Source organism: Xenopus tropicalis, chromosome 5 (genome assembly GCF_000004195.4).
Source record: "Xenopus tropicalis strain Nigerian chromosome 5, UCB_Xtro_10.0, whole genome shotgun sequence".
Taxonomy (NCBI): Eukaryota; Metazoa; Chordata; class Amphibia; order Anura; family Pipidae; genus Xenopus; species Xenopus tropicalis.
In genome coordinates, this window is record NC_030681.2 from 71,983,619 (window position 1) to 72,010,831 (window position 27,213).

The 27,213-nt window shown below is 37.0% G+C and overlaps 1 protein-coding gene across 2 annotated transcripts in view; it reads left to right on the top strand.

Annotated features, from left to right (window-relative positions):
* pde7b (phosphodiesterase 7B) overlaps positions 1-27,213 on the top strand; it is a 145,845-nt gene that overhangs the window by 40,658 nt on the left and 77,974 nt on the right. For both annotated transcript variants that reach the window (XM_031901412.1, NM_001097313.2), the window contains exon 2: positions 19,168-19,228. In XM_031901412.1, the coding sequence (XP_031757272.1) occupies positions 19,222-19,228 (7 nt within the window). In that variant the 5' untranslated portion in view covers positions 19,168-19,221. The remainder of the gene's footprint in view (positions 1-19,167; positions 19,229-27,213) is intronic.

The following is a 27,213-nucleotide window of genomic DNA, read 5'->3' on the forward strand; positions in this document are numbered from 1 at the left end:
TCAATGCAACCTGTTTGAGGTGTTTCACAAACTAAAGTGCTTTGTAAAAATGTACACATTGATCATTCCATTAGCCAAATACTGTATATTATATTATTATAAGAATTTAAAACTATGCCTAGCAAAAAGGAACAGTGCCTAAGACATTTTAAACTTTAATGTCTGTAACATTGGATTTTCCACTTATTCAGGTGCTCAGTGGGTACATGGCTTATTGCTAGTGTTTAAAGCACAGTAGTCAAAGACACGAAAACTGTGACATGACGCATACATCTTTTCAATTTTAACATTGAACCTGGGTAGCTAAAGTATCTAGGTAAGGGGCAACACAATAGCAGGTGGCTAAATAAATTGGTAGATTTAGGTGTACCAGATGATATTTTTGATGAAAGGAGAGGAAACTCATTTACTAAGTAAAAGGATGCAAGTGCTAAAGTGCTAAGAAGCAAAGAAAAAGCTCCATTGCATACTGCATTTTGCAATCACTACCGGTTGGAAAACCAAGCACTAAGCTCACAGTGTAGTGCTGACAGGCACAAGACAACCCTGTACTTAACACTTGCCTGAGGCTGCATCCAGCATGATGTCCAAGGTAGGGGTATACCAGGGGTAAGTTTGAGAAAACATCCGGCACAATGGGTTTTCAAGCAGCGGAATTATCCCTGCATCTTTATTTCAAATTAGTGACGTTTTAGGGGTGGGTCCCTTTATCAGACGTACCAGGGGAAGCTCACATCCCACCTATAAGCCTCCCTTCTGACAGGCCAAACTCTTTTGCCCAAGGCCACCAGGTGCAATTTAGTAAGATATGGTGGGCAAAATCGACCCTAAAGAGTTTTAATTATTGAAATCCAAAGGAAGGAACAGTAACAAGTGGGGTACCTTAAAAAGCCGTACTGGTGCCTCATATATTATTCCTTTGCTCATCATATCACTATTGATAGACAAGATAAGATGGGTTGGCAGTGGTGACATGCTCGTTGAGTGGTGGTGGGATTGCCTTAAGGCAGGACACTGAGAAGTAGTATTTCCTTGGATACCAATGCTACTTGGCCTAGCTCTGATACAGAGATCTACAAAAGTTTGATAATGTAAGTTGGACGAATGGTCAAGGATGTAGGATTTCTAAATTCAGTAGCCAAACATTAAGGTGGCCATACACATTGCAATCCACTCATTTGCCAAGGTTTTAGGGCCAAATGATCGATTTAAAATGGTGGGCATAGGCGCCAGTGTACAGAGGACTGCATCAACAAGCTGATGCATTTCCCGATCCGACGGAAAATCAAACCTGCCTGATCGAGATTTTAGGCGAGATGTTGGTTAGGTAGGCCTGTCGGGGGTGCTCATATATTGGCATATAAACTGCCGAATTGGTCTAAAGGACTCAAATCAGCAGCTGAAATCTGCCCTATATGGCCACATTTAGAACAACAGGAAAAGTACATCATAATACAAGACTGCAAAATAACAGATAGCAGTAGAAAGTAGGAAGTTATTCTTCCTCTTTAGCATGTCAGTAACAAGACTTTACAATGAATGAAATAAATAATAAGATAGACAGCATTTGTAAAAAGTGGAAGATTTCTAAAACCAAGTTCAAGGAAGGGTAACTGAAAGCTAACATACAGATGCAATTCTTTGAAGAAAGGGTAATACATATACTGTAGATTAGCCTTCTAGTTGATTTGATGGGTTTGGTTCAGTAAATTATTGTACAGATACACCAACAGATCCCTTTCTGCTGTGAAATATTGTCCTTTTATCCTTCACTAGGGCTCTTATTAATTAAGCTAATTTGGAGAGATTTACTATATAATGTAGAACAACAAGCTAATGTGCCACAAAGCTTTACGGAGCAGCATATGTTGCAGCCCTTTCTGGAGGGCTGCCATATAGGTACATCATTAAACCTCACTACTTTAGGGAGGTAGAATGAGCAATATCAAGTAAATAAATGAAACAGTGCATAAAATTATAGTACAGTATTTATGGGTACTAAGCCTTTCTCAGAAGTATTTGTTCTACACCAATACCCCAGAATGATTTCTTTTATTGCTACATTAGAAGTCTGTTTTTATCCTTTTGTTTTAGACTTGCATATGCCAATCAGATACTGCTGATGAATATTTTACATTGAAAAGCAGCATTACGGGGTGACGCTTGTAAAAAAAAGAGAGTAATTGTTATGGCATGTAGAGAATGCATGCTAAATATATAAATAACGATCAGTTACTGGTTAAAGGTCTCTGTAGTAGGTTTGAGTATCCCCAAAACTCCTTTACTGAATATAAATACTACCAATAAACAAGTTGTTTCTGGTAGAAAATGCAGGACAGTATGGAAGAGAATACACACCAGTAAAATACAGTTTTTAGTTTGAATAAAGTTTCAATAGTTCAACTCCTTTGGCAGTTTTGATCCAGAAGGCTTAATTTGGATTCAAGGGGATATATTACCTATCTGACAAAGGTTTAGATTTTTTTGATTTAATTTGAGAGGAAATTGAGCCAATGAAGGGATAAGCTCAGTGGAATAGTCTGTTAGTGTGTTGACTCCTAGGGGGACATTTATTAATGTACGAACGAGTACTAACGCTCTGAGCGTTTTTTCTGAGAAATTTCATACCTTGCGCCACAATTTCGTACCTTGCGACAAAATCGTATTGTCGCGCCGAGTACGAAAGTTTTGGATTCATTCAAGCTTCGGTATCGTGACTTTCCTTGGGCCAGGTTGGAGCTGCAGAGTGCCATTGATTCCTATGGGAGGCTTCCAAAATCATGCACAGAAGGATCAAAGTCGGAAAAGCTTTCCCGTTGTTTACAATCGTTCGTTTCGAAAATTCTGTGACTTTCGGAGCACCAATACGATATCGTGACTAGTCCGATTTTTTCGTAAGCATTTTCGTGATATTTGCGATCGTCAGAAATTATAGTATCCAATCCTAATTTTAACCATTTCGGGATTCGAACTCGTGATTTGATGAATGTGCCCCCTAGTGTTGACTCCTAGGCATCATGTCTGTGTGGTTACATAGGAATGAAAAAAGACCAGAGTCCAAGTTCAACCCTTCCAAGTAAACCAGCACACACAAACCTATATTGACCTATCATTTGCATTAGTAGCTGGGCCTCATCCTTCTCACTTATATAGAGTGGTGTATAGCATAAACCAAGGATACTTTTCTTTGTAACCTTTAGCCCTGCTGAAATCTCTACCCAAGAAATTCCACACTATCCCTGGAATTTCTTTAGCACATGGCTTTAAACCTGACAAACCCCTCCACCCTTTTTAATCCCTCCTAAAATGGGTGTAACCATTTTGCATGTTTCATCCCACCAGGTCTCAGTGATACCAATTAAATCATAATTTTCAGTACATGCAATAGACTCCAGCTCTCCTAATTTACCTGAGCAGCTCTGTGCATTAGCCAGCATGCTGCAGAGATTACTACTTCTCCCTCTGATATTTACATTAGGTAACGGAGAGTTAGATCTAAGGTTAAAATTTGGCTGTTTCCTTTGTAACTGTGAGTAAACTTAGCTTTAACTTGACTGGTCTATAAACAATTAAGAAACCTCCATAGTATGTACCATAGTTTTACCCCTCACACAGTGAATAACAGTTTCTCCTGGTTTAACTTAATATACACCCTTCTTCTGATTATTAGTATTGATACCTTGGACATTCCTGGGCATAAAATAGATCCCAAGAGATTTTGTAAACTTGATGGTTTACTGATTTAATGCAGTTCTACATAAAACCATTTTTCTTAGTTGTTCTTGATATTATTCAGGAAAGGCAAGATTAATGAACATTTTGTACCTTGAGCCTTGGATTATTTCTTAATCTTTACACATTCCATGGCAACCGGGATGGAAAGTATATCAATTCTGATATCAATTTATAATATGAAACATAAACATAACAATCTTTGTTTACCCTATTGAATTTCACTAGTACAAACACTGTGGTCTCCAAATATTCAGTTGGATTATTATTAGTACCTGTTTAAAAGCATGTGTTTTTTTATCATTTTAAAATTAATATAAGCCGGGAATTCCGATAATTTTATAAAATGTGCATATCTCCAAGTTTACATTTTTTGTTTTTTCTTATAAATAATGATGGTTTAACCCATAAAAAGCTAGATTCAGTTCCATGAGAAAAATATATTTTTATGGTTTATCACTTATGGGCGGAATTTAATTTGAGGAGAAAATAATTTTCACCTAATTCAGTTCCAATTTTTTTCCATAGACTTTAATAGAGTTTTCATGTGATTGCATCAGGCTCTATGGGTAAATCTGGAACTGAATAAGGAAAGTTCTCTGTACCTTGTGGAAAAATCATCCGAGCCTCACCTCAATTGGCTACAAACTTTAAATAGCTTAATATACAAACAGATTAATTAAAAGAAAAAAAAAAATCAGCATTTGCCAAAAGCACACATCTAAGTGCCTGCAGACAAAATAATTTACCATAAAAATGTTTTGCACATAATGTGCCACATTCAGTGAAAAAGTTATCTTCTATATAAATTCAAAAATTCGTCATAGACTTGATTGAGTTTTCATGGGCTAAACAATGTGATATTGGGCTAGATTCAATTTGATTGGAAATGTTTATCTCTAAATTCATTCCCAGACTTTCCCATAGAACCTGATCTGATTTAATGAGAAAAACTTATCTGACTGTTTATCACATGAACTTTAATGAAGTCTATGGGAAAAAATTGTAACTAAATTAGGAGAAGGGGTTCTCCCCTCAAATTGAATCTTCGTCAGTTTCATGTGCTAAAGAATAAAATAGCATTTTCTCATGGAACTGAATCTGGCCTTTAATGAAAATGACCCTTAGCATTATAAAGATGTCATTGAGTCACTTAAATTTAAAAACCCTGGGGCAGATGTTTCAAAGACCAAAGCAGACAAACCAGGTAGATTTCCAGCATTTCGTTATGTATTTACACTTGCAGCAGTTCATATCAGTGCGTCGGTTCATACCTCTGCTCATATGTTTTAAAGCCTAATACCTCCCTGCTTGGTGGCATAAGCATTGTTACTTACAGGGCTCAATTACATGTTGCACATACATTTTTGGCACCTCAAGCATCACCACACCTTAATTGTTTCAATTTCCACCCACATTTTGAAAAGCAGCCACAACTTATAGATGATTCAGTGTTGAAGTTATTCGGATTTGACTGCATCAGGGCCTACCTCCCATGGGTCCCGCAGGGAATACTATGGTGCATTTGGCTTTACCAGTGCATGGGCAAATATGGGCATGCATTGTTAAATTGTAGAACCCACTAATTTTCTAGCATTTTCATGCATACTATATAGTTATATTCAGCTAATGTTCGGCATAAAACATCTGTTATTTTCCTCCTATACCACAATTTATATTAACATGATTATATTTGAAAGGAAGTGTACATTTATGTATTGGTACATATTATATAAACTCAAAATGTATATAGTTTGTATGACAGAAGAGTGTCAATGAGTGTCACTTTTTTTTGTGTAGAGCAACTGCCAAAACAAGACTTGAAGCAGTATAAAATAACTAAAATTTAAAATAACTGTAGGGTGAAAGTGCAAAAAACAGGTGCAGTCTGCTAAGATTTTACATTTTATCTTCTTGTACAAGTTGAATTGCCCCAGGTCTCTGCTTTCAGTTTTAGAGCACAGAGACCTGCAGCTGTCCCATCAGTAAAATACTGCCTATGTCCTCTAAACTGCTCTTTATTTGGGATGCACAAGTACAAGGCACAAGCTGCATCTGGACCCTGTTCTTTTCACATGCCCTATGGTGGTTAGCGAGGACAAGGCAGGCATCTCATGCAGGATTTTTTTTTATCTTCCAAACCACTGCCCCTGCTGCAGGTTTGAAGTGAGTTAAAACTAAGGGGTGTGCTCAGGGGCAGTAATAAATGTGCTCCTTAAAATACAGTTATCTTCAGTTAAAGGAGAGCAAAGGTTGTTTAAATGGACCCTTTTTCCCATATGCCTTTATGTATTAGAAATATTGAAAATTTAGTGTGTATTTTTATGGAGGCACTTAATCCAGAATTTTTGGACTTGGCTGAATATCAAATCAAACATATGATCAAATCATGAAAAAATCCAAACCCTCATTAGTATATTCAAATTTAAGAAAAATAACACAGATTGTTGCATTCAGTTGTCCAGAGCTTTAAAGGAAAACTATACCCTCAGAAAGGGGGTATATCATGTTAAGTAACCTATTAAAGAATCTTACCAAACTGGAAAATATATATCAGTAAATATTGCCCTTTTACATTTTTTCATTTGAAGCAGGTTTTACATGATCTTGTTTATGTGATATATTTCTTTAGAGACCTAAATTGTTTGGGGGTATAGTTTTCCTTTAAAGTCACCACCCAAGGGCAGGCCCAGATTTGTGGTGAGGCCACAAAGGCCCGGGCCTAGGGTGGCAGAAATTTAGGGGTGGCAATCCACGCAGCCACATTGTAATTTTACTCATACAGAGCAATGGGGACCAGACGCGCAGAAACTTTAGCACATCCTCTCCCACTGCTCCGTATGCGACAGAAGCGGCTCGCCCCATTCTCAAATCCGGCCCTGCCCTCTGCACAGTTGTGGTTTAAGAGTTTTTTTGAAACCATAATCTTTCAGTTGTAAAAAGGACACCTGCTATTGACTTCTACATGATCACAGCAGCTTTTAGGGTGAAGACACACAGAGCTACTAGTAGCAGCTACTTGTCGTGGCTACTAAAAAATACATCATTTACTGATAATTGTCTCTAAGAATGGTAGAGGCCATTCTTAGTATTGTCTATGGCAGGGAATCTTCTGGAGTTTAGTAGCCTTAAAAAAGTAGCTGCTACTAGTAGCCCAATGTGTCTTTACCCCAAAGCAAATAAAGATCTTTCAGTTGTAGAAAGGACACCTGCTATAGACTTCAACATGATCAGGGCAGCTTTTATGCTGTATTTTTTCTTTTAGATTTGTTGCAGTTTTGTCACATAATAAATGGGAAAAAATCATAATCTGGTCTATCCTCCATATGTAATAAAAGGCATTAAGTTAGCCCAGAAGCAGTAGCAACCAATAAGATGCTTGCTTTTAAAGAGGTGACCGGTAAAGGCTACCTGCTGATTGGTTGCTGTAGGTTACTGCTCCTGGGCAAACTTAGTGCCTTTTATTACATAGGTCTGAAGAGGGAGGCCTGGCAAGGGTTTTATAAAGCAAAAAAAAAGTCAATTACAAATGAAATTTATTGTTCCATTCATTTTGAGAGAAGCTGTAAAATATTGTAAAAAAAAAAAAAAATTAAATGAATGCATGTTCAGATAAACTTCCTATTGACTTTTAAACCAAAAATATATGTATTAAAGTAATTAGAATATAATGTACTGTTGCCCTGCACTTGTCACTGGTTGTGAGTTTGGCTAAGAAACAGAACTATAGTTTATATGAACAAATCGATGGGGCAGCTATTCAAACTGAAATAGAATTAAATGGCGAAGGTAGATAACAAAGCAGATAACCTCTGTAAAACACCATTGTGTTTGATAGAGCGTATTTGCTATCTGCTGTGTAACCTGTGCAGTTTCTCCTTTTTTCCAGCTTGAATTGCTGCCACCCTGGCTTCACAGCAGCTGTGTTTATATCAACCAAAACAGTCTTTCTGAAGCAAACACACAACTGTTACCAGTACAAGGGAACACTACATTATATTTTAATTACTTTAAAACACTTTTTTGTTTTTTTGTTTTACTGTTCCTTTAAGATTTATTTGATTTCAAGAATTGAAAAATGTGAACTTATATATAACGTGAATATATTTGGGATTGTGCTTATTTGATGCATTTTTCTCAATAGGCACAATTATTTTGGAAAATCTGAGGTTATAGTGACCCTGTGAAGTACAGTTTTACCTGTGTGCTGCACAGCAATTCCTGTTTGCACTCAACGGCTTAGCTTTTTTTACTGCACAGACTCTTAATGTAAATGAATTAATATGTGGTTTCTGTCATTAATTCATGATGCTAATAGAACATGTAAGTCTGCTACAGAGGGAGATTGAAGTTAGTTCTAATGATGAGCGGAAAAAGAACCAATTTAAAGTGATTTGAAATAGAAATGAGGAGCACGTGCCAAGGAGCATTCATAGAATCCTTTCTATTTCTAAACTTCTTTTCTTATGCCCTGAGGTATTGGGTAAGGGCCAGAAAATGCATTTTGTTTTTCATGTTAGTAATTACAGAGCGCTTAACTGTTGATTCAAGCTAATTTCAGATGTGCCTGTATAGTGTAATCTGCTAAACATTTCTTCATCTGTCAGTTGTCATTCCTAAAGAAATTTATGAGGCATGAGCTAGGAAGATGATGGAATGCTCTGTCTTTTTTTCATCTTAAAAAGATTCAGGTGTATTTTGCTTAAAATTATTTTATGGGCATTTTTTTAAATCTTTACTATGCTTAGAAGCAGATATTTACACCAGAATACCCATGTGATCTCTGAAACTGCTCAAAACTAGTTACTAACTGCTATTGGGAGCTGCCATGATAAATAAGACCAAAAATGTAAATACCACTTTGAAGATACTAATACCTTAGTTGACCTTTAATGTTTTCATGTGTGGAATGTGTAACTTGTACCTTAAGGGTGTTAAACATGGAGATGTGTGCATCTGCAGTAAGGCTTGATGAAGGTGACCCAGCATCACACTGATGAGGCCAACTGTGGTGTTATGGATAACTCGTTTTATGTAAAGATAGTTTTATAGATCTAGTACTTTTCATTTTATCCATTCAAGAATTATGAAGACACAACAATTTAGGAATCTTGTCACTGTGGTGCTGCCCTGTACCACCCCCATTGAAAAAAGCATGTTGTACAAACATGTGAACTAAGGCCTTTGCCTTAAGGTGGCATTGGTAGATTTGCTGCCAAACTGTTCTGAAGGACCCAAATCAGCAGCTTAAATCCCTTAAACCCTCTGAAAGGCCTCCCTGACCGATAGCTGGCCAAAATTCAGCTTGATTTTTCTATCGGATTGAGGGCTGCTGTTCTTGCTCTGACTTCTCATATCCCTTTCATTGTAGTGCAATCATTTGGCCCTAGGGCCAAGCAAAATATACCCATGTGCTATAAGTCCAAGTAGTGCTAGCCACAGGTTGATCCAAGGTCTAAAGTACATTTATTTAAAAAGTAGTGCTAAAGGAGAAATGTGTTTCAAGGTCTCTTTATTGGTCTGTCTTTAAATATATTTTATTTTGGCAAAGCAAGTGTAGGAACCTTACACACATGAGTTTGTTTTACTAAACCTTAATACAAATATAAAATCAAAGTACCCCACTTTTTAACCTGGCATACTGTATATTCTATTCTACTACATGAAATATTAAAGTCGAAGGCTTGTTTCGGGTTTTCCTAAATACTGTTTGTCCAACTGTAGGAAAAAGAGATGTAGTTGGATTCTACACAACTTATCAAAAGTTCTCTTACTACAGTAGATTATGAAAGAATGTTCTGCTTATTTAGTTATGGGCCACTTCTTAATGTAGAAGGGGCCCATAAACAACAATGTAGTATGTTTTGGTAGTGTTATAGATTAAGGTATGTAGTCATTTCAGATTATTATTCTTTTATTGGATACTTTTTATCTGTAGTAAAAATGAGCATTCCCCTCTCTTTCTCTCTCTCACGTTGTTTCAACGTAACTTAGAGCAGGGGTTTGTGGCATCATTTTCAATTTCAGTGTCTCCTGCAGCTGTCATACTGGAAACTGGGAACTAGTAGGGCTGCTGTGCAAAAGGGCAGCCTCATTTATTGCTGAAATCCTGGCTAAAAATATTTTTTATGTCACTCCCTGCTACCCCACCCTTCAGATCACTGTGGTCAGTAATTTCCCGGCACTGCCAGTACACATGCTCAGTAAAACCAGGGTCAGTACTGAACAAACTTTGTCCCCAGGCCGGTGAATGTCTTGTTCTCACCAAACCTGTATGGTAGGTTTTCTATAGATAAAATTGTATAAATGAGAAAGTGAAGCAAAGGAAACCTTGTTACATGGTTTATACCATGCAGTAGGTATGTTATCACCAGGCTTGTGAATATTTTTTACTATTACAAGATTTTTTAAAAATGCAGCCATAATGTACTTTGTGTATCCAGTGTAGTAACAATAGAAGGAACTGTCCCTGCGGCTGCAGGGGGAATGCCATAGAATAAGGTGCCCTCTAAGTGTGGGTGTGTGTGAGAAGGAAGGAGAACTACAGGTCATGACTTTATTACCCCTGCATATAGTTAACATTGCTTTGTAATTGTGTTCATCTTTTGTCAGTCATTAAAGGCGAAAGAAAGTCAATTTGGCATTTTTCTGCTAATAGATTTGCCACATTAGTGCCACCTAGAATACTATATTTATTCTGCAGAAACCATTACTATACTTGAGTAAAGAGCCTTAGAATCCTTCTCCGTTTGTTTAAGATAGCCGCTGCCATTTTAAGTAGCTTCCTGCAGCAGCTCTAGCCGGGGGAGTAAGTTTTATGAGTTTTTGTGGAAGGGGGAAGCAGGAGAGGGGAGAGAGGAGGGAACTGCGCAGACTCTGGTCCCTGCAGTGAAGGATTTTTCTGAGAGAGGAAGTCAGATACCCTAAGAACATGTTTACAAAAAAGGAGACAAGAAATCCTGTGTTTCTTTTGATAGAGGGCTCAGTGCAGCGTTTCTGTAAGTGCTTATGGCTGTATTTACATAGACCTTTCTGATAAAGCTTACTTAGTTTTTACCTTTCCTTCTCCTTTAAGTTTTCCTGGGGGCTGAACTTCTTCTTTTTGAATGTTTTTAAAGCAGATTCACATGCATATACGTAGACAAAAGAAGCTCCAAACACTCCGGACTCCAAGAATATTAAGAACATGTCTTTATTGATCCATTAAAACACAAGTGCCTTAATGTGTTTCGTTAGGCACTCGTGTTTTAATGGATCAATAAAGACATGTTCTTAATATTCTTGGAGTCCGGAGTGTTTGGAGCTTCTTTTGTCTACATATAAGTTTCTTCCCCCTGGCTACGGGTTCGGGGCCCCGAGCACCCGGACCACCTTGGGACTTGGGTGAGTGGATTTGACCTTGGTTAACTTTTACCGGCTTCTGTCTTCTATCCACATTGGTGTTAGGTTCGGGGTTTACACACCCGGACCTCTATGATTAAATTGGTACGAACCGACAATTATAATCAGAGCCTCATATGCTATACTACTTCGTTTATTTGTTTAATTGTTTATTATTCGGATACATGGTATCCCAGTTTTGGAGTTTACACATTCACATGCATACACAGAAAGTTAGATACACTTATATATAGTATATATATATACTTATAAGCTAATACTGTATCTAATACTTAAATATACTTATAATTATATATACTTATTTAAATCTTTCTAAGTGAACTGTAAACACTATTAATGAGAGGCTTGGAGGTAACACAGTAAGTTAGGTTGAAAAAGACACACGTCCATGAAGTTTGAACTGTTATGCCTATATAACCAGCCTAACTGCTAGTTGATCCAGAGGAAGGCAAAAAACCCCATCTGAAGCCTCTCTAATTTGCCGCAGAGGGGAAAAAATTCCTTCCTGACTCCAAGATGGCAATTGGACCAGTCCCTGAAACAACGTGTACTATGAGCTATCTTCATAACCCTGTACTGCTAAAAAAACATCCAACCCCTTAATCAGGTCTCTGTTTTCATTTTCTACTGTGTAGAAATGGGCAGCTGCACTGGTTCAATACACTATACAAGAAAATCAGTCGCAGATGTCTTCTTATGGCACCTGGATATAGGGCATGTGTATTCCGAGCTGATGTATTCTCACCCTGGAATATGAAGTTCTTGTTTAATGATAAGCTATGAGAAGCTAAAATGCAACCATCCTACAAAGCCATGCTGTTGTTATAGGAGAAGATATAGGCCAATAGAGACACCTACATTTAGCCACATACTGTACAGTAGACAGCTACCATTTTCTATTTATTAGAGACTACATTTTCCCCATAATATCTGCAAGTCTGCGACCCAGAGAGTTTTTAGTCTGAAACGCGCAGTGATTAATTGATTTGCCAAAGGTCTGACCAAGGTAGAGTCTTGATTTAATCACTTAGAAATACCCCATGGCTTATTATGCTATATCAAAAACATTTACCAATAGGATGTGCAATCACAGTTTTGTTTAAAATGTTAATTATAAATGTATTAAGTACATACCTAAAGGTCATTCTTCTTGGCTGGCTTAAGGTACTTTGGTTCAACTGCAACAGAGAAGAAAAATTGAAATTCTCTATTATTATTAGAACCATCTTTAGTTTTGACACAGCCCAGTCCACTTTCTGATTCTTTTTTCTCTTGAAGTGTTGTCTTTCATTAAAGCAATTAAAAGTCACCTTTTTCTAAACAGGATTCCTGGAAACACATCTGTAAAAAAAAAGAAATTCCTGGAAACACAAATTTTGTGCACATGTTCACAAAGAATCTGCTGGTTCACGTGTAATATGCTTATTGTTATTTTGTATTAAAAATGATGTGTCTTTATGATCTCAGCTCATATAGGAATACTGTACCATGAATACCTTCTATACAATAAGATGCTTTCATTCTGTAATACAAAGAGAACCATGCATCTGTATCAAAAGCATGCATCCTAATTATTAAAATTAACTATAGTCTTATAGTTATGGTCTTTCCTAATCTAAGATCTCAAATCAATTAACTGAAAATATTCTCTTGCATTATGACATGTTTAAGAGAGAAGGAAATAATAATAAAGAGTTAATCTCAACCTTCAGGTATACCTTCAGTTCTCTCAATAGTGCCCTTAAGTCTCCCCATATTTCTCCTGTTCAGATGATCAGAAGCCAAACAGGAAGAAAAAATGCTGAGCTGTGTAAAGAAAGTTCCCATAATGCCTCGCTCCTGCACCAAGAGCAAGACTGGTGTACATGCTTAGTTAGTAGGACTATGAGGAAGCTTCCTGCTGATTGGCTCAGATCCACATTACTAAGGGGAGGCGGGAGTTCTTAGCATTCTTGAGGGAGGGGGGAGCAGGAGAGGAGAGAGCTGCGTGTCTCTGGCACAGGAAAACAGACATATCAAATCTTTTGATAGAGGACTCAGTGCAGCGTTTCTGTGAGTGCTTATGGCTGTATTTACAGTACATAGACCTTTCTGATAGCTTACTTAGTTTTTACCTTTTGACCTTTCTGAAGCTTACTTAGTTTTACCTTTCTTTCTCCTTTAATGTATTTTTGAAAGACAGCTTGCTTAGTTGGTATGTACAATTCATTTTTCATTATTTCCTTATTCTGAATATATTGGAATTCAAAGTGATAATTCCAAGTCATAATTGTTATATTTATATCTCAAGCAATTTTTGAATTATTTGCTTAAATAATTATAAGGTTCTGAACAGCAAATTCTGGCTTTCTTATACATGTAAAAAGGTGATGTAAATAACAACCCTTTAAGCAAATATTTCAAATGAAAAAACAGGCCAGATCCTCTCCAAACCTGTAACACTTTAGAACAAAATTATCCCTAATTATATAAGAAAACTACTGATTGTATTTTATTTAATTAATGTGTGAGTCCTGTTCATCAGTTGCAATAAGCATAATTAGTGATTAGCCAAATAGGTAAGGGTTCTATTGTTGTTGGAATTTATCTCTTTACCCTTAGTCAATAATAAGGTCAACTCAGACCAATACAACTAAAATGCAAGGTGTCTGACAAAGACATAGCAAAGCTACTTAGTACTGCTACAGTAACTTGTGCTCTGACCTTAAGGAAGAGAATTATGTCATTCTAATTAGGACATTCACTAAGAGGCTCAAGCCACAGTAACACAGGTTACATGTCATATTTGCATTTACTGAAGTGTTAAGAGTGGTATTACAGCACCTGTTTATGGAAATGTACTTAATAAAGTAGTCATAAGACTATGTCAAAGGTTACCTCTGATAATGAAAATTTAATAATGAAGCATTGATAAAAATGGATGTAATGGACCTGAGGATGATATACAGTATATACAGTATATATATACTGTATATAACATTTGTTTTTGTGCAATTATGGTACTTTACATACAGTACTGAATTTTTAATAGTTCTGTCACAATAAAAGCAGTAAATCTATTACATTTTTGTAAGCTAGAGCAAGGAGTGGGAAATGCTGTGAAAATGTTAACTGTGAAAACAAATACAAATAAAGAAAAAAGCTAATAAAACACAGCATGAGGAAAATGAAATTAGCTGCAATAGCTTGCTCTTGCTTCCACATTGGAGATTATTGAGTGATACAGTATATAGGAAACGTACTTGAATCTAATTGTTCTTTTTTCAGAATGCATAGGCTGAGTTCTCCAATTATTAGACATGTCTATCTCAAGAGCTATAAAATATAAAACACATACTAAATATACTTTTGTTATTGTTTGTGTTCTTCTGTAATGCAAGCTGGATTGTAAAATGGCATGTGTTAAGCTTTGGACTCTTTTGGACCCATTACTGAGAGGTCATACAGTATAAAACAATATTTTGCTTACTTGAGATTATTATTTAAAAGTTCAAGCTGCATAACAAAGCAATTAGAAGCAACAATGTGTGGACTGCATTTCCATTTCATGACTTTGCCTTACAAAAAATGAGGAAAAACTTTAAAACATGTTCCATTTCTAAAGCAAATAATTTGATTAAGATCATACTATTCTTATTTGGTTTGGAAAATATGCAGGGTTTCAAGGAATCATTCTTTAAAAATGTTCTTGTTGCTATATATATATTATTCCCATTAACATACACTTGTATTTCAACATGAAGACATTTTCTTTTGTCTTAAATGGCATTTTCCTGTATTCTCCTGAAACCAACATATACATATTAGATTACAATAATGATGAGGAAACAAGCTATAAAGCAGAATAAGCTGCTAACAGCATGTTTTTATGTGAACTAAATGTTTAATCCTAAAATGGGCCTTTGCCAAGTGTAAAAAATACACCAAAGTACATTGTATTTGAATACGCAACCAGGAGGTGATCCCCAGAACAAACCCACAGTTTTACCACTGCCACACATATGCAACTAGTGGTTCTAGTAACTGATTAAGTTCAGTTCATAGTCTCAGAGTTTATTGTTGTTCATGTGGTTTAATAAATAATAGCCGCATACCTGATCCTATTGGTAAAATACTAAAGTTAAATTCCATTAGGTACTGCTACATACAAGGCCTACCTAGAGTAGAAATGTTCCAGGTTTATAAAACTGAGCAAAGGAGTTGTATATACAGAAAATAAATGCTTAAATCAGTGCTGTCCAATTTCTGTGGTACTGAGGGATTGAATTTTTCTGGCCTACATGGTGGAGGGGTGTTAATGGAAGTCACTTTTGGCCACTCCCTTTTGTAACCACACCCACTATGTCTATAGTAACATACATATTTAAGACCATAACCACACTAATGGCGGTAGCATGCCAAAAAGACAAATGTTTGGTTCTCACTGCAGAGAGATCACTCAGTAAAATAAGAATATTAAGACATACTCTACCCTGTGGATAGCACTGCAACTTCAAAAACATAACTATACACCTTAAGGACCTCCAAAAACTGTTTTCAAATGCTAACAAACTCCCAGAACAAACCCCTGCCAGGTTCACCTAGGGCAGGTAGAGTATGGCACACACAGGCATTGTAGTGCAGGCAGAGTATGGCATGCAAAGGCAGCACAGGGCAAGCAGAGTATGGCGCACACAGGCAATATAGGGCAGGCAGAGTATGGCACACACAGGCATTGTAGTGCAGGCAGAGTATGCCACACAGCGGCTGCACAGGGCAAGCAGATTATTGTAATTGTATTGGCAAGCAGTCATTGTAGTGCAGGCAAACTACAACACACACAGGCAGCACAGCGCAAGCAGAGTATGGCACACACAGGCAATATAGTGCAGGCAGGCCTAAATAATTACCATCTGCCCTGTGCAATAGGACAAGTGTTGCACACATTGCTCTAATGTTAAACACCAACAACAGCCATAGCATAGAAATGCTAGTTGTTATTGGATAAATCCAGAAAAGTGCAGTAAATTGTTGTTAGAGTATACCTAAGCTGACTCACCAACAAACAAACAATGACACAAATATTTACATTAGCATTAGTACTAATACCAGTAATTTATGTTAAACTTGTGTAGACAAATAAAGAGTAAGTCACTGAATAAGGCACATGTACTAATAAGGGGAACAAAAAGATTAATTAACTAAACAAGGAACATGGTGCAAAGTGCAAAAAATGGGAACAAAGCCCTTTTTGCACTGTGCATCTTGCCCTGTAGGTTGTGCCCTAAGGCTCATCTTTTTGTTTGCTTCTGGAAAATCTTCAGAGGGAACAGGTGGTGGAAATTTCCTGAAAGGCCCCCTAACTTGCGCATCATTGCAATGTGGAGGCTAGGAAGTGCTAGGCACTGCAAGGGCAGCAGATCCTTGTGGACAATAGTGCTGTGCTCTCCATCTTACGCTGGAGCAGATGCACTGCCAGCACATAGCTTGTGTAATCAATAAATTAGGCCTTTCTTACCAGTAGACTTTCCACAGATATCTCAACTGCTTTCAAATCAAATTTGAAAAAAGCAAACCATTCCAATTATATAAGCACCAATCCCCAATATCTGCTGGCAAATTTAAAACAATGAGATTTGCTGTCCGAATTCTAAGATGTTATGGGATACAATGATCAAAACACTGGATGATATTCCCACTGTACAAGAGCTGGAAATCTGGGCAGGTAAGAGAGGCATGTACCTTAAGTGCAATGACTGTAGGTAGTGGCGTAAAGTTGGGGGGGGGGTTCTTGGCGTGGGGACCCAGCATTGATGGGGGGGGTTATGTGTGGACCCAGCAATAGGGATAGGCAAGGGCACTTGGCCAAGTCTTGTTGTCTTCAGTGGCAATAGTACTTGCTACTTGATCTTGATACGACCTTTGCTATACTATGGGTTCATAGTTTTTCCTTCATATCATAGCATTATTTTAATTTATATATTGAAAAATATTATGCAGCACAGATTCACATCAGTCCCTGCCCCAGAGAAATTTGCAGTCCATTGTAGGGCACACACATATGGAAACCTTTATCAACTCCGTAAACCTAGATAGAATATACAAATGTTACTTAATTATATTAATATGTAACAGAGATTTAACTGGAGAGAGAATTTAAATAGCAGATGAAATCACTGCAATTTGTGGTTTATACGCAAAAATGTTCAATTGCAATGACATTTGGAGACTGGATACTTTTATAAATGGTTCAACTAATCCTAAAAAGGCAACTTTGTTTTTTGACTCAGAAATGGGGCAGATAACAGTGTATAGTTACATAGTCATTTGGCATAAAAAAATGTCCATAACGTTTAGTCATTCATGCACTGACCCATGACCTGATTCCCATTATGTGGATCCATGTGAAGGGGCGAAAACCATGCCAGTTTGACTCAACTAAGGGGACTTCACCCTGGACCAACAATCACCAATAACCTCTATATAGTAACCGAACCTGAAACTGTCTGTCGAGCAAGCAGTTTTTACCTCTGCAGGGACCTGCAAAAGATGTGCCACCAACCATCAGATCTGAAACATATTAGTAATGGAAATGGTCTGTTTTTTAAATTGGAATGATAAAAAGTCACGTTTTTTGTTTAATGTGTTGTCTAGTGAAACTATGAAAAAAACTTCAAAATGAAAAATTTGCAAAATAATTATACATACATATATGTTATTTTTCTGTACTCTTAGCTAGTGCAGGATAGATAAACCTTATAGCACTTTCTAGGAAAGTGAGAGTCAGTTTTATTTAGAAAGAGCAGCTTTCTTGCTCCAACCAGGAGAGATAGCGGTGTGTATTCTCCATTACAGACTCTGCTTAGTGAAGGGACCGCAGTAGTGACAAGGGTGTCATGTATAGTCTTCTCCCTGATCCACTTCTGCTGTAGGGGGTTCCGGACCACTAGAGATAGAGACCATAAGGACATTGTTACTGCCCATACTGCTCTCCATAGTAGTGCCTTTCAATTCTGCTTATTCTGTGTTGAATCCATTGCTTTACATCTGCATTGTGAGTATTTCTGCATAACTCTGTGGATCATTTGTCTTGGACCATAAAATCACTTTGTTTGAGTTTGCTGCAAGAACCTTCTGGCATCCTTTTGTTTACTTATTTTGCACACAGCCTAAGTAAGTTGTAACACTACCTCCCCTTGATCTTTCCATGTAGCGAAAATCCATCCTGTGTGTTAGAGTTCAGTGTACCCCATGCTCTATAGCATATCTAGCTGGTATTTGTCTGATTGCAGCCAAAAAGTGGTTACACACTATTAACAATTTTTTCCCTTCTATTCATTCCTTAGCTATTTTTTGTGCATATATACAAAAAATGTTGGCTTTTAGAACTGGTTGTGTGAAAAAAGACCACAGTGTGGACTGTTTCCTAAACTCTTAAGCCTTAATTTGGTCCCTAGAAAGGATGAATATCTTACCTTGGGTGTCAGTATCACCCATGTGTTTGGACTTGAAAGGGAACCCTGAAAAAATATGATAGGTGGAGTCTGGGGAGATTAAAAGACCTACAGCAGTCCCTCTCATTCTGCATTAGTACTGAACAAACAGACTTTACTTTGTTTACTAATTTGTTGCTTGCCTATTAGTCCAGCTTCACATATTTGTATATCTGCAGGAACTGCAGATCCTAACTAAAATACCCATAAAATAGACAATAATTATGTGGGGTATGCAGTTGCCCATTAATGGAAATCAAATCATTAAGTTTTGTTTATGTACAAAATAAAACCACAGGAGTTTATCACTGGTCATACTGTAAACACAGGGTATGAACCACCCCCACTGCTTAGCACTGTACTGTTGACAGTATCTGATGCACAGATAGCTTTTTGAGGCTGGATAAGAAACCTTCATAGACCCACTTTAGCCGCATGCTGGAAGCAAGGATCTAAGAACAAGGCAGCAAGTAATCTATTGAATTTTCCATACTGTGGTTGCTGTGGAAACTTTTCCACTGAGCCCTGGATTAACAACAATACTTTTTTTTCTCTGTTTCAGAGGTGTGGAGAAATCTCATTTGATAACCCTGACCAGAATGCCAAATGTGTTCGCATGCTAGGTAAGACATCTTAATGCTTTCAGTGTGAGCTGTAGAATGTTACAGTGCTTCACTGCTGATCGCACTTACTATCCATTATATTTTTTACTATTTTTGGTAAATTCAAGAAAAAGGCTTGTATTGGAATTGGGGTGAAACTGGCGTCTTATATATTCTCTACATCCTAAAACACCCTTACCCTCTATTAAAGATATTTTATAGGAATGATGTCACAGGCTTTCTGGGTTACATGCCTGGAAGCTTGTTGGAAATTGGTTTGGAACATGCTTACAGTTCTAAGTTCCAATTCTCCAAAGCCACATTAAAATAGTTTCTTGGCACTCATTTTAACAGCATTATAAGGTTTTTTAATACATAGAAAAAGTATGGAAATCTGTGAGCCATATATTACAAGCAAACTGTGCAGTTTGATTTAAGCTAATGCTCCCTAAATGTCATCTTTAGAGTTTCTGGAGCACTCATATATTATTGAAATCATGTTTTATTCAGATACATAAGAAATAAGACTGGAAGGGCAAATAACAGGAATAGGATACCTTTCTAACAGACATTGTAAAAATTTTATAAATTGTCCAGCCAAAATTGGATTGTGATTTTTTTTTAACACACCTAGAACAGTATGATTCCCTGAAGCATACATACTTAAGCAGAAAGTTAAGTACCTTTCTTTCAAAACTTTGTAAAGTGTTTTAAATGTTGTCATTGTTGCAAAAGTATTGCTTACATTTTGACCTTTTTGTATTAAGTAAAATATTTTGAGTGCAGATATATTTTTATATGGTGATACATGAAGCATTTCTGAGTGCATGAGAAAACCAAAGGGATTCAAATTAAAATGTGTTTCTTATTGCCTGAAAATATGGTGTAATATTTTGTAATGCAGTTATATGAAGTAATCCATTTCCTGGTTAAGCTTTAGCTATTAATATGTCCTTTATGGCAAATAACAGAAGTCCCATGTTGCTTTACTGTATGCTGTTCATTTGTTTTCTGGCAGAATTCACCTCTAACCGCAAGTGTCAGGTAGATGTCATTGCATATGAAACCGGTTACACAGGTGCATTTGTCAAAAAAATTAAAGGAATAGTAACACCAAAAAATGAAAGTGTATAAAAGTAACTAAAATATAATGTGCTGCTGCCCTGCACTGGTAAAAGTTGTGTGTTTACTTCAGAAAGTCTACTATAATTTATATAAATAAGCTGCTATGTAGCCATGGAGGCAGCCATTCAAAGGAGAAAAGGCACAGGCACATAGCAGATAACAGATAAAACACTATTGTATTCTACAGAACTTATCAGTTATCTGCTATGTAACCTGTGCCTTTTCTCCTTTTTTCCAGCTTGAATGGCTGCCCCCGTGGCTACACAGCAGCTTATTATATAAATTATAGTAGTGTTACTGTAGCAAACACACCAGTTTTACCAGTGCAGGGCAACAGTGCATTATATATTTATTACTATAAAGCTCTTTCATTTTTTAGTGTTACTGTTCCTTTAATGATATAAATACACAAGTTGGGCTAAGGAAAGCCAGTACTGTGGTCCCAGTAAATTCAATTTAAAGGAATTTTAGGTACTTCTTATCTGGCTGAAATTTGCCTGCCGAGAATATGCTCAATATGCCATGATCCTAGGTATTGGATCTATTATCCAGAATGCAAAAGTCTACAAAAAATCATTTAAACATTAAATAAACCCAAAAGGAATGTTTTGCAACAAATATCGATTCATGCAGCTTAGTTACCATCAAGTACAAAAAATTTCTTTATTATTACTGAAAAAAAGCAAATCATTTTTGAAAAAGTAGAATTATTTGCTTAAAATTGAGTCTATGGGAGATGGCCTTTCTGTAATTCTGAGCTTTCTGGAGAACAGGTTTCCAGATAAGTGATCCTATACTTGTATTGTGGCAGAAATGATACAATTTCATTTTGTTTATAAGTTAAATAGTATTATCGTGAATTGGGCTTATTACATGTTAACTGTCTCCTTTTTAAATATAAGGGAGGCTACACATACTGTGTGCATAGTTTATTAAAATCTCTTAAATAAATGAATAAATGCAAATGCATTTAGGTTGTAGTAGTTTGGTAAAAGTAATGGCATTTACTATATAGGCACCCTAGGTCCTTATTTTAGCTTTATATGTCTAATTAAGTATATGATTTTTCTTGCATAAACTTCTTTTCTAATAAAGCAGAGCATGAAATTCTGAGAAAAGAAAATTCTATCACTTGCCATATTTTAAGCGACTACATAATTTATAGGTAAACATTGGTAACATCTAAACTAAATCATTAAAATCAAAATTTTTTCCAGGAAAATAACATCATTCATAACACTCGACCAACCCATCATCAATAGGAAGAGAGGAATTTATTGAAATCAGGAGTAAGACAAGCGTTTCACCCTGCATTCCCCTGCGGTGGCATTCTCCTGCGTTCCACTGCAGGGGAACACCAAGATAGGGAAGAAAGGGTTATGTTCTGCTCTGGGTTCCCTTGCAGTGGAACGCAGAAGAACACCAACACAGGGGAACGCAGGGTGAAACGTCCTACTGTTTGAGCCCTGATATTTGCCTGAAACATCTCACTGGCAATAATGGAAAATAATTGTCTGTCCTTCTTTAAGATTTTCTTTCAGATAACTCTGAAGTTAAGGAATTACTTGTTTGTGAAAATATTCATTTATTTAGGTGCATTCTAAATACAGAGATGTAGCGAACTGTTCGCCGGCGAACTAATTTGCGCGAACATCGGGTGTTCGTGAACGCGCAAGTTCGCGAACTTTCCGTGTATGTTCGCAATTTGGGTTTGCCGCATTTTTTTTCGCTGCGTTTTTCTCTGCGTTTTTTTCTCAGCCTAAAAAAACGCCGCACAACCACACATGGCATTTTTCAGCCTAGTACTGGTGTAAGCAAATCCCGTTTCCATGGTGCCAATAGCGCGAAATAGCAAAAACCGCCGCGTATTTCCGCTAGGTCTGCCCGTTTTTACGCAACGCTTTTTCAACAAAGTATTTTTTAGAGAAATTTTTGCCCTTGATCCCCCTCCTGCATGCCCCTGTCCAGGTCGTGGCACCCTTTAAACAAATTTAAAATCAGTTTTCTGGCCAGAAATGGCTTTTCTAGGTTTTAAAGTTCGCCTTCCCATTGAAGTCTATGGGGTTCGCAAAGTTTGCGAATATTCGCGCTTTTTGGCGTAAGTTCGCCACATCCCTAATTCTAACACATAAGCATGTAAAATAAAATAAAGGTAGATGGAAAAAACACAAGCGTTGGGTATCACACTGTTACTATTACTATTTCTGTGGCTATTCAGGACATGCATACTAAGGTTTACTAGGGAAATGGATAGTAGCATTTAATAGGGAGACCAAACAGTTTGTCAGACTGTGGGAAGATGATGAGTTAATAGTTGAAATATAGATTGGGAAAAGAGGTTTAGGGAAGCATGCAGCTGGCTGCTATTAGAAGAACAGTTTGGGGAACATGAAGGGTAAATTATCAGAATGGTTTGTAGCTGTGTTAAAAATACTTTGGGATGGGAATGTGTAGAGCACTAAAGCAGTAATGGAGGGCATTTCCTTGTAGATGTTATCTATATACTTTATTAAGGCTGAGATAAACCTGGATAAATGTTGATGTGTATTGTATTTGTAATTATTGATCAGAGTAAAATAAAAATAACTGCAGAATTTTGTCTGCAGTTCAGGCATGGATCAGTTCTTCTGTGAGTTCAAATATGATCTGTGTTTCTGTATATGAATGGCCTAAAGTTCTCTATAAATGAAATATAGTACCATAAAAGCATGCTTGGCATTTTATCTGATTTAGTCCTTTGTTTTTGTGTAAATAATTCCCTGTGTGTTGAAGTTTACAAAAAGCCTTCTTTTGCACAGCATTTTGGGATCATCCTCTCTGTGTTATGTATGGCGTTTCGCTTTGCAATCCTATTTTGAGCTTATAAGAACATCTAAATATATTTTAACTGAAATGTGGTTAAATGTTGAGATTTCAAAACTGTGGAGTGACTGAAACATGTATGTTAGAATCTGTTTATGATAACTCTATGTGCATCATATTTAGAACCTGCCCTTGCTTCTTTTCTTTTATTTTGAATCCATTTTAATAAGCCAATTTCCAATTTCATTGAGCCATATCCTAGGTTGATAGACCTAAACCTGTAACTGCCAGTAAAATGATAAATTTCCATTTTTATGACCCTGATCCACCCAGTAACCTCCACTTAACCAACCTCATCCTCACCAGTGCCCCCTTAACTGCCAGCAAATTCCCCTAATCCAATAGTATTTCATTGAAGTAAAGGTACAAACTTAGTGCAAGGTGGAAATTCACCCATTTCACCTATAACTGTGGCATTAAGATAATCCTTTATATTCCATCTGCCACTGACTAAGCATTAAGTACAAGGCTCCCTTTGTACAATGCACCCACAAGAAAAGGGATGGTCGGAACAACCACTGCACTGATGGGATGGATAAAGTTGTAATGGACTGGAATTATAAAAAAAAATTAAAGAAAGCCCATCACACACTGAGAAGACCACTTTTTTACAGTTCATTTGATCTGAAATCCTTAATTCACTTAGGGCAGTGGTCCTCAACCAGTGGCTTGTGAGCAATATGTGCTTATTTTTGAATTTCTGACTTGGATGCAAGTTTTGGAGGCATAAAGACCATGTGTACTAACAAACAGAGCCCCCTGTAGGCTACCAATCCTCATGAGGGTTCCAAATAACCCATCACAGCCTTTATTGTCACCCCCTAGGAACTTTTTTTTTAATGCTTGCGTTGCTCCACAAATGTTTTTATATTTAAAGGTTGCTCACGGCTAAAAAGGTTGGGAACCCCTGACCTGAACCCTGAGGGTATTAAGCTTGTAGATTTTATCAATCTTTATTAGTAGTCTGCTTCATGCATTTGGACCTCAGGGATGTAACCCAATGAAGATAAACCAGAGGACTGTCTCTGCTATATGATGGGCCTGTACTGCCAGCTACAATAATGCAGGTGTCATATGAGATTGTATAGTAGAATCAACCATGGACTATCACAAAGCAGCACAGTTCTGCTGTAAATGCAGACTCCTTCTTTTGATATTAAAACTAGTTGTTTACTTCCCACCATAGGCTTTAAGATAACTCAGAAAGAGGACATCTTGTATAACAGAGTAGGTATTATACCCTTTAAAGTTTAATTTCAGTACAGGTATGGGACCTATTATCCAGAATGCACAGGACCTGGAGTTTCTGAATCTATCCGTAGTTTGGATCTCCATAACTTATGTCTGCTAAAAATCATTTAAACATTAAATAAACCCAATAGGATGGTTTTGCCACCAATAAGTATTACTTATATCTTAGTTGGGATCAAGTACAAAGTACTGTTTTGTTATTACAGAGAAAAAGGAAATCATTTTTAAAAATTAGAATTATTTGCTTATAATGGAGCCTATGGAAGATAGGATAACGGGTTTCCGGATAAGGGATCCCATACCTGTATATTTACTTTAAGTTTACAAAACATGGATATTAGAATCATATCTAGCACAGGATAGCAGACATATTATTGTAGTTCTATCTGAAGAAAATATAGAAATTCTGAATTTAAAAAAAAATACAAAGGTGATTTGAACTAACATGACTCCTCACTCTTTAATATACACCTCTACTGAAAATGCTACTGGAGAGCGCATTTATACATATGCAGGGAACAATGATTTATTTAACAATTGTGTTATTCTTTGTAAGTATTTTGCGTGAAGAATAGGTTCCACATCAAAAGAGCTGATGGCTTAATAATAGTGTAAGATGTAGGCTTATTTGGCATCTGTTTCCAAAATATTTTATCATGTTATTCTTCCATGAATCTGCTCAAAGAAGAGGTGGATTACATTTGAGTATGGTTTTCTGACGTAAGTAAAAGAATGTGGTTATCCAGTGCATCCCACATTGTGAGCACAGAATAGACACAATTCACATACGAAAATAAAGGCCTTTGTGCCTCACTTGTGCCCTTGAAATGAACTGATGTCAGTGGGCTATTCTCTTATCGTCCCACTTGGAGCTGCAAGTTTAAGCACATTTTATTGCTACAGATAACATTATGACAGTATGTAAATCCATGTTCTGTGCTTGTATCTAATTACATTAGCATGTCGTTATTACATTTTTTATGGGTGCTTGACAAAAGAATTGCTGATGGTTCTTAGTAATAAATCCAATGTAATAATCTCGGAAAGGCAATCACAGTAACTCTCTGCAGTGTGTGATGAACTTGGATATTCCTTGAAAATAAATAAAACTCTTGAATCAGATGAAAGTGGGTGTAGGACTGACCAGACCAGGGATGACTTTGGTGTAGCTTGAATATATTGCATTACATGGAGAAATATTCCGTTATTTGTTTGGGGGGCGCATTTTGGTAGCTTAATGCAGCTTAATGTCCTATATATATATATTGATAATAGGTGAAGATGAGAATGCAGAGGACCTCTTGCCTTTGTCTGTTTGAATTTTTGTGGTGACAACACCATTGCACCCCCACCTACATTTTAATAATTTTTTGCCATGTTTCCAGTGCCACAACCATATTGTCTATAAGTGCACTATGCATATAAATATTTAAACCATTGCAGGAAATTCACAATCCACATACGTAAGTATTCTAATACTTCCCCACTAATGTGTAAAAACATTTTATGTTTGAAGCAGTTTAACTTTTAGACTGGGACTAGGACTAGTAAACCTGTGTGGCCCTATCAGTTCAAAAAACAGATGGTCTATGTAGATGGAAACTAAATGTATGTATGTTAGCAAGACATATCACAACAAAACCTCCATCTAGGCTCTTTCTAATCTCCATTGCTGGCTTATGGCATATTGTGTGCTCAGTGTTTCAGAGACAAGTGAGTATCACTGTGTAAATGTGGTTTATATTGACTTCTCTGTTAAAATGGTAAAAAAAAGCAACAACCATCCTTTTGATTCATTTGGTTCAGGGCACTATGATAAATTGGTTCAGGGCAGTATGACCCAGTACAGAACCTCAGGGTTCTGTACTGGGTCCATTTTTGTTTAACTTGTTTATAAATGACTTGAGTCATTGAGTTGAGGGTGAGTATTACAAGCAATGTATCAGTGTTTGCAGATGACACAAAACTCTGCAGACCAGTCAATTCTATCCAGGATGTGGCATCCTTGCAGTGGGATCTTGACCAACTGGCAATCTGGGCAGCTAAATGGCAGATGAGATTTAATGTGGATAAATGCACCTGGGATGTAAAAATATGCAAGCCATTTATACCCTTAATGGGACTGCACTAGGCAAATCCATAATGGGGAAGGACCTTGGAGTCCTTGTAGATAATAAACTTGGCTGTAGCAAGCAATGCCAGGCAGCAGCTGCAAGGGCAAACAAGGTTTTGAGCTGTATTAAAAGGGGTATAGATTCACGGAAGGAGGGGGTTATTCTTCCCCTTTACAGAGCGCTGGTAAGGCCCCATCTAGAATATGCTGTTCAGTTTTGGTCTCCAGTGCTCAAACGGGACATTATTGAGTTAGAGAGGGTCCAGAGAAGGGCAACTAAGGTGGTAAAGGGTATGGAAAGTCTCAGTTATGAAGAAAGACTGGCCAAGTTGGGTTTGTTTACACTGGAGAAGAGGCACTTAAGAGGTGACATGATAACTATGTATAAATATATAAGGGGATCATATAATAACCTTTCTAATGTTTTATTTACCAGTAGGTCCTTCCAATGGACATGAGGGCACCCACTCCGTTTAGCAGAAGGGAGGTTCCGTTTAAATATTCGGAAAGGATTTTTTACAGTGAGAGCTGTGAAGTTGTGGAATTCCCTTCCAGAATCAGTCGTACTGGCTGATACATTATATAACTTTAAGAAGGGGCTGGATGGATTCTTAGCAAGTGAGGGAATACAGGGGTATGGGGGATAGCTCTCAGT